Genomic DNA, 13,527 nt, shown 5'->3' with positions numbered 1-13,527 from the left:
GATGCATCCTTATTATACACACATTCACTAGTTTCCCAAAATGCAGTTGTTATATCTCCCTATTAGAAATAACATCATATTCTGCCCTAACTGGTTTGGCTCAGTGGATAGAGTGTTGGCCTGCGGACTGAAGGGTCCCAGGTTTGATTCCGGTCAAGGGCATGTACCTGGGTTGCGGGCACATCCCCAGTGGGAGGTGTGCAGGAGGCAGCTGGTTGATGTTTCTCTCTCATTGATGTTTCTACTCTCTCTACCTTCCCCTTCCTCTCTGTAAAAAATCAATAAAATATATATTAAAAAAAAGAAATATTATATTCTGTCACATTTTGAAAAGAAGCATTTGCCCTCTTCCCACATTTAAATCTTTTTCTTTTTTTTTTCTTTTTAACATTTTAGACATAGACTCCCTACCTGTGGGCTTCAGGTCTAGCCTGGACTTAGAGGAGACTTCATAATTCGTTTTCTGCCTTCCACTATTGAGCTACATTTATGTTGAACACAAAATGATGTTACTGGAAATATTCTTATATTACTGAAAATATATCTAATATACTAATGATACATGATTTATTTCTGCCCTAATTTCCTACATAAATATAGCACTATAGATTTACTAAAGAAAATGAATTATTTCTTTTCAGAAGGAAATGCTACTTATTTTTTTCTAAACAAATTAAAAGACATCAATTATATTACCAGTTAAAGTGAAACATGAAAACTAGTGTCTTCCCAACATAACAGCAAAAATGCTATGGATATTGTAGCAACCTTGCATCCCTGGAATAAATCCCAATTGATCATGGTGTATGATCTTTTCAACGTATTGCTGGATCCAGTTTGCTAATATTTTGTTGAGGACGTCAGCATCTATGTTCATCAGGGATATTGGCCAACCATTTTATTTCTTTCTACTCATTATCTGGTTTTGGCAAAATTCACCTGTGAAGCCACCTGGTCCAGGGCTTTAGTTTGTAGGGAATTTTTTTTAAATATAATTTTATTGATTTCAGAGAGGAAAGGTGAGGGAGGGATAGAAACATCAATGATGAGAGAAAATCATTAATCAGTTGCCTCCTGCATGCCCTTTACTAGAGATCGAGCCTGAAATCTGGGCATGTGCCCTGACGAGGAATGTAACTGTGACCTCCTGGTTCATTGATCGATGCTTAACCACTGAACAACACTGGCTGGGCTCAATACAGGTTTTTTTTAAATGGGCAAAGGACTTGTATAGACCTTACGCCAAAGATGATTTACATAAGGCCAACAAGAATATGAAGATCACTAATCACTGAAATGCAAATCAAAATCATGAGATGTCACCTCACAGCCATTAGAATGGCTACTGTTAAAAAACAAAACAACTAGTATTAGCAAGGATGTAAAGAAATTGGAACCCACGTGCACTGTTGGATTGTAAAATGGTGTAACCACTATGAAAATCAGTATGGAAGGTCCTCTAAAACTTAACAGAACTACATGATCCAGAAATCCCACTTCTGGGCAAATATCCAAAAGAATTGAGAGTAGGGTCTTGAAGAGATATTTGCACATTCATGCTCATAGGAACATCATTCATAATAGCCAAGAGGTGGAAGCAACCCAAATGTCCATCAACAGATCAATGGATAAACAAAATGTAGTTTGCTATGGAACAAATAAATTAATGGCTATAAAGTATTAACAAAACCATATTTTACTAAAATACTTTATTGCAATATCCACTGTGCTTAAAATCAATACAAAGTAAGTTATTAAAGTTATTTACATACAAATGAATGACACTGTGTAGTTAAAATATCTGTGAGTAAACGGCCTCAACACAATTTAGCCTCTAAATCACTATGTCATTTTCTAAGGATTGTTAACAGTAAAGGCTGATCATGGTTGTTAATTTCACTGATTTCCATAAAAAGCAAAGTCCTCCATCAAATATATTTAAGACACATAATTTATTCCTTTAAGGAGTAACTGGAGAAAAGTCTGATTTACTACTGTATGCTGCAGTTCAGTGAACTTTGATTCATTAAATAGCATATTTTCCAACCTTCACACCTATTTCCCAAAGAGATTTTTACCTCAGTATCAATGTCAAAGTATACTGAGTTTCATATTATACAAAACAAGTATCTACTAGTACATTTAGTTTTCAGTCCGTTTGGAACTAATATCCATGGTATAACAAATTCTGATATGTGTGCTGTGTACATTCAGATATGCCCACAAAAACTAGTCTGTTGATGACTTTAAAAAATAAGATGCCAAATAAATTTGTTTTATTATGAATGAAAACTTTCAGAATATTTTTATTAGGCATTTTGGTAACAAATCATTACCCTATATTTATATAGTTGACTTATTCAGTGTATATTTAAAAGTAAATTATTCCACTGTAGGTTTTTTGAAAGAAAAAAATCATTTCTCCAGTTGTTGAGAGGTACTAAAAGCTTCGTAGACATTAGCTGCAAAGTCTTTCACTTGCTCCATCATCAACAGATCCTACAAAGAGGACAATAAAATGTTAGTCTGAAAAATGTGTAGATAATCTGAATTCATTTCTGCAATCAAGAAAGGAGTTTAGCGATACGTTTTGTGGTGTTAAAGCCAAAAAGAAAACCATTTAATAAAGGAGTATTTTTTTCTTATAATAAATTTTAGGAGATATTTATTGTTTAGGTTCTTATATGAGGGATGCCATCTTTACCCTTACGCCTAGGGACTCTTCTCACTGCACATTCTTGAGGTAGTTCGGAATTGAGGTATACTGCAAGTAATTCTTTACTTATAATACAGTTTCCAAGTTTGCAAATGACTCAGATAAAAAACACTTATATGGATTTAAAGTTATCCATTTAATAATATCAGTCTTACCCAATGCATTCTAAAATGCTTTCCTAAGAAAGAAGATGGAGAAATAGGTAGTCTAGGGAAAATTTTAAATAGCCCACTGTCTATGTAGCTTTTAGTGAGCAAATTATTAGTTACTATTAATAGTTATATTTATTAATTATTAAAATGCTTTACTTCTCCACAAAAGTTTTTTTATTCTTCTCAAAATTTGAGGACTTGTATCATTGATCTGCCTTAAGGCTCAATACGCTCACTAACACAGCTTAATGCAAAACATTAACACTGTAAATTCAACTGACCACTAGATTGTATCAGGGCTACAATACAGTCTGTCAGGTGTTGGACTATAACAAGGAGAAAGGTATTCCCAACCTCATAAATTTGCCATGATACATTATTACTCGCATGGGCATTCTATCACACTTAACATGTGATTTTAAGTTTTTGATTTCTTTGAACAGGTATCACAGGAGAGAAGTGCAATTTTATGTTAGACAAACAGGACAACATCCAAAAATACAATCTAGTTTTTGTGTTTTTGTTTTTTTTTAGATAAAAAATAAGTGTATTTAACTAAACTTAAAAACTTCATAATCAAAAGACACCTTTACAAAAACAAACAAAAAACCCCCAAACATCCAAGAAACAAAAACAAAACCCAAACCCAAATACAACCTATATATCTGACAATGGACTTTTATGAGCATTTGTAAAGAACTTCTACAACTCATTAATAAAGAGAAAACCACATCAATAAAAGAATGGGAAATAGCTTGAGCAGATCATTACAAAAGGAAGTATAAAAAATGGCCAACAAGCCATGAAAGATGCTCAATAGACCACAGAAGATAACACTTCATATTTTTCCAGATTGTTAAAATTTAAAGACTGACAAAAACAAGTGTTAATAACAATCTAGTTTTAATACTCCAAAGCTTTCTTCTTACCTGAACAAAATGACTAGGTGTTTCACTGCAAACCGAATGGATCTGTCCATTTACTATTGGAATTATCTTAGCTAAAGGCAGGCTGACACTGGAAAGACTGAAACATCATCACAATAATTAGTATTGTGTAAAATTTATCTTATGTGTATTTAACACTTTAATTATAAATTCATAAACAGCTATTAAAAAGTACTTACAGAAATGTGTTAAGAAAATAAAAGTCACACATAATCCTACCACCTAGAAATAATAACTACAACTCACATCATGGTTAATTTCCTTCAGTAATTTTTACACATATCTATGTTTTTTTGTTTTTAACATACAATTATAACTTCCCAAGCAATACTGTTTTGAATTTTTATTCATATAAGCATGTTTTCATCTTATTAAAAGTTCCAAAATTTTTGTCTGTTTTTAATGATTATATAGTAATCAAACTAGCTGTGATAATCTATATGATCAATTTCCTAGAATTAGGCACTTAAGTTTTTGCCTAATTTTCCTTAATATAAATAAATCTTTGTATTAACATGGAATTACTGGATCAAAGGGTAGGAATGTTTTCAAGGTTTAAAATGTATATTGCCAAATGCCCTCTGCTTCTCCAGCAGTGTGTGAGAACACTGGTCTTTCATGCCTTCTTTCTGTGTTAAGCATTATCTTTTCTTTAATCTTTGTATGTCTGATAACTGAAAATGGTATCTCACAGTTGTGATCTGTATTTTCCTCAATAACTAGCAATATTGAATGTTTCTTCCCTCTATTCCAGTGAATTGTACCATTATCTATCTGAATGTTGAAACAGGAAACCTGAGCATTATCTTTGGCACTTCCTTCTCCTGCGTATATCCAATCTCTCCACAATCTTAAATATTTCTTAAATGTGTCTACTTCTCCCCACTGCCAAACTTAGTCCAAGTTAAGCATTAACTTCTGTCCAAACTACAGCAATTATCTTCTAACTTGTGTTCAATAAACATTTGTGAGATGAATAAATTATTGTGTGATTATATATGATATAATGACTGTTAAATGATAAAATGAATTTTTTGTGTAGTGGGTTACAGACTTAGGTTTATTATATTAAATATCATACTTTATACATTTAAACCTAAGGCTAGACTAGAAATTTTCTTTTAAATATAATGAAAATGCTGAAGCAATGGTGTCTAATGAGTATGCTATGCTGAGATTTGAGGCAATGCTTAAAAAGAAAAAAGCAGGGAGGTTTTATGAACTCCTGAAGAAAATAGGCTTTATTCTCTTTTCATAGTACCTATGTAGACATTTTTCAAAATCTGTCATGATTTTGTTTACTTGTTTTTTTTATTTGTGAATTTGTTTTCAATAGAATTGAAGACACCACGATCATACAAGGTACAAGGTCCGTGACATTAGGTACCATGTGTACTCAATACATACTTGTTGGATTAATTAATAAAAGTCTTCATTCATCCATTGCTATGTCCCACCCCAACTTCCCCTTTCCCAATTCCTTTTCCACAAAGCAATCAAAATACTCCCATCATGTCACTCTTTTCTCACTTCTCTAGTAGCTCCCCAGCATTTCAAGCCAACACGCATAATCTGCATGTGCTGACTTCTCCAACTTCATCTCACACCATTCTTTCCCTAGTTCCATCCGTTCAGGTGTCACATCAGCTTTCTTCCAGGTCCTCAAATTGAACCTTGGTCCTCCTGTCTTCAAAGTCTTTGCCCTGTGGCTTCTGCCCTGAATGTCAATTGCCTCTTTCCAGTCCAACACTATATTAAAGAGTTATAGTTCTTAATTCAAATTATTTCCTCAGGGAAACTCTTCTTGACTTTTCATGTTTGTTCAAATACTTCTATTAAATGTTCAATGTTCTTTTCCTTTATAAAATTTATAACAGTTTGTACAATTATTTTTATTGTCTATTTCTCCTACTAGATTATAAGATCCATAAGGACAAAGACCTAGTAGAGTGCATGATGTATAGCAGGTGTTCAAGAAATAGATGTTAGATGAACAAAATGGCCATTTCTCTGTTCTTTTGTGAAGTATCTGTTTGTGTCTATGACCACTTCTTTCTTTAGGTGTTTTCTTCCTTAACTGGTGTGTATATACACCTCTTTGTGTGACATATATAGTTTGCAAACATTTCCCCCAACATATCATTGGCATTTATTTTAATATCCTATATAATAAAAGGCTAATATGCAAATCGACCGAATGGCAGAATGATTGGTTGCTATAACGTGCACTGACCACCAGGGGGCAGACCCTCAGCGCAGGAGCTGCCCCTGGTGGTCAATGCGTTCCCATAGGGGGAACGCTGCTCAGCCAGAAGCCAGGCAAATGGCTGACAAGTGCAGTGTAGGTGGCAGGAGCCTCTCCCACCTCCACGGCAGTGCTAAGGATGTCTGACAACCGTCAGTAGAACATCCCCCGAGGGCTCCCGGACTATGACAGGGTGCAGGCCGGACTGAGGGGGACCCCCCCTCCCCCCGCAAGAGTGTACGAATGTTGTGCACTGGGCCTCTAGTTAATTATAAAGTTGTTTGATTTATAAGATTTAAATTCTACATTTGTAAAACCTATCATTTTATTTATCTAAAGTTCTTTCAATCTTAGAATTATTTTTTCTCCATTTTGAGATCAGACAAATATTCACCTGTTTTCTATCAGTTCATTTATGTTTTTATTGTTTAACCTCCTGGATATATATTTTTCTATATGTATGGTACAGAGGGGCTCTTAACTTTATTATTTTACAATTAGTCATTATAAAATGTCAAGTTGTCTTACTATCATTTACTAAATAATACATTTCCATCTCTTACTCATCTTCATCATATAATAATATCCTATATATGTTAGAGTCTGTTTCTGGATGTTATATCCTATTCCACTGATTTATCTATTATTTTTAAAAGAATATATTATTCTCTTTTTTTAAAATTTTTATATGTTTTATTGATATTTTACAGAGAGGAAGGGAGAGGGATAGAGAGCTAGAAACATCGATGAGAGAGAAACATCGATCAGCTGCCTCCTGCACACCTCCCACTGGGGATGTGTCTGCAACCAAGGTACATGCCCTTGACCGGAATCGAACCCGGGACCCTTCAGTCCGCAGGCCAACGCTCTATCCACTGAGCCAAACCGGTTTTGGCAAGAATATATTATTCTAATAACTGTACCTTATATGTTCTATAGGGAAAGTATATTCATTGCTCTACTTTTTCAATAATTTCTTGAGTATTCTTATCCCTTTACTTCTCTGATTACTTTTATAGCAAATTTTCAGGTTCAAAAACAAAGCAACCACCTTTTTAATTCCTAATGGGATTTTGATGGAACTTTGACTACATTAATAAATCAATTTTGAGAGGCCAACTTTATAATTTTTAGTTGATTCTCTTGGATTTCTAAGTATAAAATCAGGTTGCCTTCATAATTTTTTCCCCTCCCTTTCCCAAACTTATATATCATTTTATGAAGATACGAATTGAACTTAGAAAATCAAGAGTCAACTAACAATTTATGATATAGTAATAAACATTCAGTAACAGTTGTCTATTTTCAAGTTAATATATAAAAAGTTAATGGGGTCTCTATATTTGGTTCTCAAAATCGGTCTTTTCCTAGCCTTACAACATTGGTTAGAATACTAGAATGATGCTGTTAAAATTTTTTTGCTTAACTTATTGTGATGGCTAGAACTTCCATGATGTTAAACAATACGTAAGACAGCAAGCAAAATGTGAATGTTTCTACCATTGAATCATGAAGTATAAATTTGGTTATTGAGATGAAAGAGAAAAACTCAGTTAATTTCTACTGAATGCCTACTGTATATAATGAAATATGAAAGGGCATCAGATAGTCTCTGACTTTGACAGTAGGCTTAAAATGTAACTAAGGAATAAGACTCCAGTTCATGGTGAAACATGTAGGTTGTATGTGAAACTACAGATTAGTACTACAGGGGATCAAAAAAAAGAAGATTATCAATAACTGTTGTGGTTGTAGCAAAATATTAAAATTCTTCAATGTATAAGATCAAGTATTTGTCCATGTTAAAACACTATTTTAATTCTTTATCAGCACACCTTGCTGGGTAGAGATTATAGTGAAGTTTTATGAATTGGAGCACCTTGATTTACGGAGCATACAGGGGCTCAAATTTATTTTTGTAAAATTGAAAAAACTGCTAAAAAAAGATCTTAGGGAGATATTTAAATTATTTTAGAAGATAAATTTTATGGCTTAATGAAGTTTAATCCTCAATGTTAATTGCAAGTTATTTTTAGTTTTTATTTTTGTATAATAAAGATAGGCTATGGAGAATTGGGCAAATAATCAATTTCTTGCTTTATATATTTATGGATTAATTAGGATATTGCACACATATACATACACACAGAATATCATTTACTGTTTCCCTTATTTTTAATGAATGAGTTTATAGTCAGTTAACATCTATCTATAATAATAAAAGTGTAATATGCAAATAGACTGAACAGCCGAACAGCGGAACGACAGTCTGGATGACCTTCTGGATGAAGCCAGGGCTGTGAGGGCGGCCGGGGCTCTGAAGGCCTACTCCTGCACCGATTTCGTGCATTGGGCCTTTAGTATATATATAAAACCCTAATATGCAAATAGACCGAACGGCAGAACAAATGAACAACTGGTCACTATGATGTGCATTGACCACCAGGGGGCAAGCGTGGAACATGGTGGGCATCGGCAGCAGGCGGCAGAGTGTGGAACATGGAGGACGTCAGCTGCGGCAGGATGGTGAGCAGGGGTGCCAGACCAAGGCGGGGCGCTGGTTGCTGTCATTGGGGCGAGCCTCTGGTGGTTACTGAAAATTCTTTGCTCCCGTGTGCCGCAGTCCTGCCTGGCACCTGCACCTACTGCCGGCGCCGGCCCTGCTCACACCTGCTGCTGGTGCCAGAGCTGCCACTCGCATCCACTGCCGGTGCCAATTGCCCCTCAGGGTTTCTCCACCTCCCCCTGCTCCTGAGAGGTGATTGGGGCTGGCAGCCGCCTCTCGCACCTGCACCTGGCGCCAGAGCCACCGCTCGCACCCGCTGCCGGTGCCTGGCACTGATCCCGATCGCTCGGCGCCATCAGCGAATGTGAGTGGTGGCTGCTGGCCTCTATTGCCCCTGAGGGCTTCTTCACCTCCCCCTGCAGCAGCCACCACTGGCACCCACTGACAGCACCGGCCCCACTCGTACCCACTATTGGTGCCGGCCCCAATCGCTCTGCGCCATCAGTGGGTGCGAGCGGGGCCGGTACCATCAGTGCTTGGGAGTGGCGGCAGCAGGAGCAGGGCTGCCGGCAGAGAGGAAACCAGGAGCTGTGGTGGGAGAGCCCAGGCGGGGGCATGGAGGATGGGCCAAGACCTGCCCCTGTGCCCACCGCAGCCTTGCAGCCCACAGTTCCTTTCAAGGTGCACGAATTTGTACACTGGGCCCCTAGTTGATTTAATACCTATTTTCTGAATTTAATATAAAAAAACAGAGATTCTTAAAGAGTGTAAAGTTTAATAGGAGATCCAAGGTGCTTATGTTAAGATGATAAGGATGTAATAAAACCATAAAATACCTTTGGCAGCATAAATCCATGACTTAATAATAGTTATCATTAAAATTACTAACAATGGAACTAACTAAATATTCTCAATTCTACAAAATGAATACACTAACATAGTTATAGAACTAGGAGATAATTAATCAAAAGGAAACATTACAGGAATGCCTGGTTATTAAAATGACTAAAATATTGAATTATATAGGCCAATTATGGCTTGCAGAACTGGAATAAAATTAGAGAATGCATTAAAACATTTTCAGTTTTGTATTCTAAAGAGTTAAAAACACATACCAATAATTGGAATTTGGCTGATAGCAGGGTAGTTTCACAATCTAAGTACTTAACTATATTGGGAAAATTTTTACAAGGAATTAAAGTTTTAATACTGAGTCTAGAAGGAGTTCTACTCACGAAGGTGTAATTGGGTTAATGAAATTTAACTTGTTGAAAAATGAGCATTCAAATTTACCCTCTAAGATTTTTTTTTGTTACAGAAAATAAATAGAACCAAAGCTCTACTTCATTAGAGTATTCATTAGACGGGTAACATTTTTACATGTCATCTTACCTATTCATGGAGTTCCCATGCTGCAGGTCCTGTTCCGTAGGTCGAAAGAACTCAGCCATATTGTCTAGCAGTCTACTAAAACCTCGGTTTAAACAGGTATTCAAAACTGTACTAAAATCTGGACTACACAAAATAAAAAGATAAGTTACTTTTCAGAGTCTCAACGGAAAAGGAAATAAATTCATGAACTGTGGCTACCACTAAGAGCCACCATTTCTAGTCACAATCTAGTTTTATAGCCTAAAACACTATAAAAATATATCAAGGAGTGAATTCTTAAAAATTAGTATAAAAAGAGAGCTTATTATTTAGCACAACACAATGAGAATATTCATCCACTTCTTTAAATTTTCTTACATTGGTTAGCATTTTGTACAATTTATTTTTAAAATTTCAATAATAGTGTTACTTCTCTTGAAGAAATTCTTAAAGAGAAAACCTCTTTTAACCATAGATTATTGGTTTGCTTTACATATTCCATCATGAAATACCAGTAATTTAGAACATTTTATTATCCTATACAGAAGAGGAACTGGATACTTGAGGGATAAAGAAATTTGTTCAATGGTATGAAATTAGTAAATGGGGTAGCTAGAATTTGAACCCAAGCCTTTTTTAACTTAAAGTTCAAGATCTTTCTGTTATGACATATTAGCACTTCACAAAAAATCCTATATAATAAAACTATATGCTAAGTGTCTGGTTGGCCGTTCAACCAATCAAAACGTAATATGCTAATGATACGCTAAGGTTGTTCAACTGCTCCCTGCACTGACCACCAGGGAGCAGATAGCTGACCAGTCGACCAGTCGCTATGATGTGCACTGACCACCAGGGGGCAGACGCTCCAACCAGTAGGTTAGCTTGCTGCTGGGGCCGGCCTATTAGGACTGAGCGAGATGGGCCGGACACACCCTGGAGCCCCCTCCAGTCCCTCTCCAGCTGGCCAACGTCCTGTGTCCCTCCCTGGCCCCGATAATGCACCGGTGGGGTCCCTCGGCCTGGCCGGCACCCTCTTGCAATCCGGGACCCCTCGGGGGATGTTGGAGAGTCGGTTTCGGCCCAATGGTGGAACGACCAGTCGCTATGATGTGCACTGACCACCAGGGGGCAGACACTCAATGCAAGAGCTGCCCTCTGGTGGTCAGTGCACTTCCACAGGGGGAGCACCACTCAGACAGAAGCCGGGCTCATGGCTGGCGAGCACAGCGGTGGTGGTGGCAGGAGCCTCTCCCGTCTCTGCGGCAGCACTTGAGTATGTCTGACTGCTGGCTCAGGCCCGCTCCCTATCAGTCGGACATCCCTCAAGGGCTCCCGAACTGTGAGAGGGTGCATGCCGGGCTGAGGGACCCCTCTGAGTACATGAATTTCATGCACTGGGCCTCTAGTTTGATATAAAGAATAATATACTGTATGTATGCTATGAAAATCAGAAAATGCCTAGTGACCAAATTACTTCTAACTTCAACATAGAGAAATCTCAGTCCATATCAACTCATGGGAATGGAGACGTAGGGCTATAAATTTGGGAATTATTAGCACACAGTAGTTAAAAAAAAGCAATGGGAATATAAAAATCTTCTTGGAGCAATTAAGGATGAAATATGAACAATTACCTGGGAGATTCTAATGTTTAACGGAAAGACAGATTTAGAGGAACCTAAGAAAATATGATGTGAGAAAAATTAAGAAATTATTCTGCCATGGAAGCCATATGAGAAAATAATTTCAAGAAAGGCTTGATCAACAGTGTCCACTACCAAAGAAAGGTCAAGTAAGATGAACATTAGGGGCTAATGGCTTTGATAAAAGATCACTGATGACCTTTTCTAGAGCTTCATAGAGTGATTTGGTGGAAACCTGAATAAGAAAAAAAAGGGGAGATCGCTACTGTAGAAAGTCACTAGAACTTGATGAATTCAGATTGTAGATTCAGCAGCTGGGTTAACCTAAAAAAATTGCTGATTTTCTTCAAAATCATTAAAAAATATTATAAGAAGAGGATATGATTTCCTCAGAAAACAGAACTAGAGAAATGGCCTTAAATTATCTTTAATTTAAAAGAAGTTTTGATTATTTTAATCACTTAAGGTAAAGTGGGTAAGACTGGTTTTCCTACTCAGCTTTTACGATGATAAAACTACCTGAAAGAGTTTAAGTGGCTCATTGAACAGCCAATAAATATGCAAGCCAATCTTGAATCTAGGTTTGGTCTTCTAATGTAGAGTCTGGTGCTTTCTCTACTTTTAACACCCTAGTTCTCTTCTGCATGATTTAAAATAGTAATACCCTATTTAGGGAAGATGTGACATTTTTATCACTTAAAGTTTAGAAACATATTCTATCCTAAAAGGGTTCAGGGGAGTAGTTCTCAAATATGAGAGAGAGAGAGAGACAGACAGACGACAGACAGACAGACAGATAGACAGACTAGTATACACTGGGTATACCAGAATCATCCTTGAAAGCTTTATTCAAAATATAAACACTATCTTCCAGTCCCTCAACTAGGATACAGACTCTCTAGGCTAGGGAAGTGGGCCAGGTGTGAGTATGTTGAAAAAAATCTCTGCTTCCCTCCCCACCCTAAAAGAGAACAACTAGTTTCAGTTGGAAATCCTACCTAAAGGCAGGGCAACAGATTCAAAATTTAATTTTGACAAGAGATTATGTTGAATATTTTTTTCAAGAAGGACTAAAAGTGGTAAGAGTACAATCAAAACAGAAACACGTTTTCTGTTACATACAGTATACATACCTTTCCAACATGTCTCTAGTTTCATTGAGTAATTTAATAGTGGTAACATCTCTAGGAGAAAGCCCACAGGCCTATGAAATTAAAATGCCATACTTCAGGTTTCAAATATTAGTACAGGGTTATGATGAAATTAGTCATATTAATAAACTCCAGAGTTGATAAAATCTAAAAGTCTATGTTCTACCAAAAAGCAAAAAATGTTAAACTATATAAGAACTATAAAGACTCATGTGTTTTTAAAAGATAAATCAAAGAAAATCATAATACTTTGTAAGATCTTTGTTTATCTGGGCCCCCTCAGACACATTTCTAGCATATATTTGCAAAGCACAAAATAGTCCTTGAAGTTGCAGAGGCCTGCGATTTTTTTTTTCTTTTATTGGAAAGACATTTTATCAGGATATGTATGTGTCTTTGGATCAATTTACGCTAGTCTGGGGCTCTGTGTGTCCTTTCAATCTGAAATTTCAGGTTTTTTTCTTCTTTTTTTTTTTTTTTTTTAAATATATTTTATTGATTTTTTACAGAGAGGAAGGGAGAGGGATAGAGAGTTAGAAACATCGATGAGAGAGAAACATCGATCAGCTGCCTCCTGCACACCTCCCACTGGGGATATGCCTGCAACCAAGGTACATGCCCTTGACCGGAATCGAACCTGGGACCTCTCAGTCTGCAGGCCGACGCTCCATCCACTGAGCCAAACCAGTCAGGGCTGAAATTTCAGGTTTTAATTCAGGTAATATTTGGCTCACTATTCCTCTTTTCACCTGTTCTTTTGAATCTTTTTTTTTTTTTTTTTTTTTTTAGTTCC

At 36.5% G+C, this 13,527-nt stretch overlaps 1 protein-coding gene across 1 annotated transcript in view; it reads right to left on the bottom strand.

The window, feature by feature from the left end:
• Window positions 1-386: 386 nt before the first annotated feature.
• Window positions 387-13,527, bottom strand: part of PEX3 (peroxisomal biogenesis factor 3) — a 43,212-nt gene continuing 30,071 nt past the window's right edge. The window contains exons 9-12 of the mRNA XM_080664009.1: window positions 12,717-12,787; window positions 9,959-10,081; window positions 3,798-3,894; window positions 387-2,499 (exon numbers count right to left, since the gene is read on the bottom strand). Of these exons, the coding sequence (XP_080520135.1) occupies window positions 2,416-2,499; window positions 3,798-3,894; window positions 9,959-10,081; window positions 12,717-12,787 (375 nt within the window). The 3' untranslated portion in view covers window positions 387-2,415. The remainder of the gene's footprint in view (window positions 2,500-3,797; window positions 3,895-9,958; window positions 10,082-12,716; window positions 12,788-13,527) is intronic.

This window comes from Plecotus auritus, assembly GCF_963455305.1.
Source record: "Plecotus auritus genome assembly, chromosome: 4".
Taxonomy (NCBI): Eukaryota; Metazoa; Chordata; class Mammalia; order Chiroptera; family Vespertilionidae; genus Plecotus; species Plecotus auritus.
The sequence above is the reverse complement of the archived record's forward strand: the minus strand, read 5'-3'. Positions and strand labels throughout refer to the sequence as shown.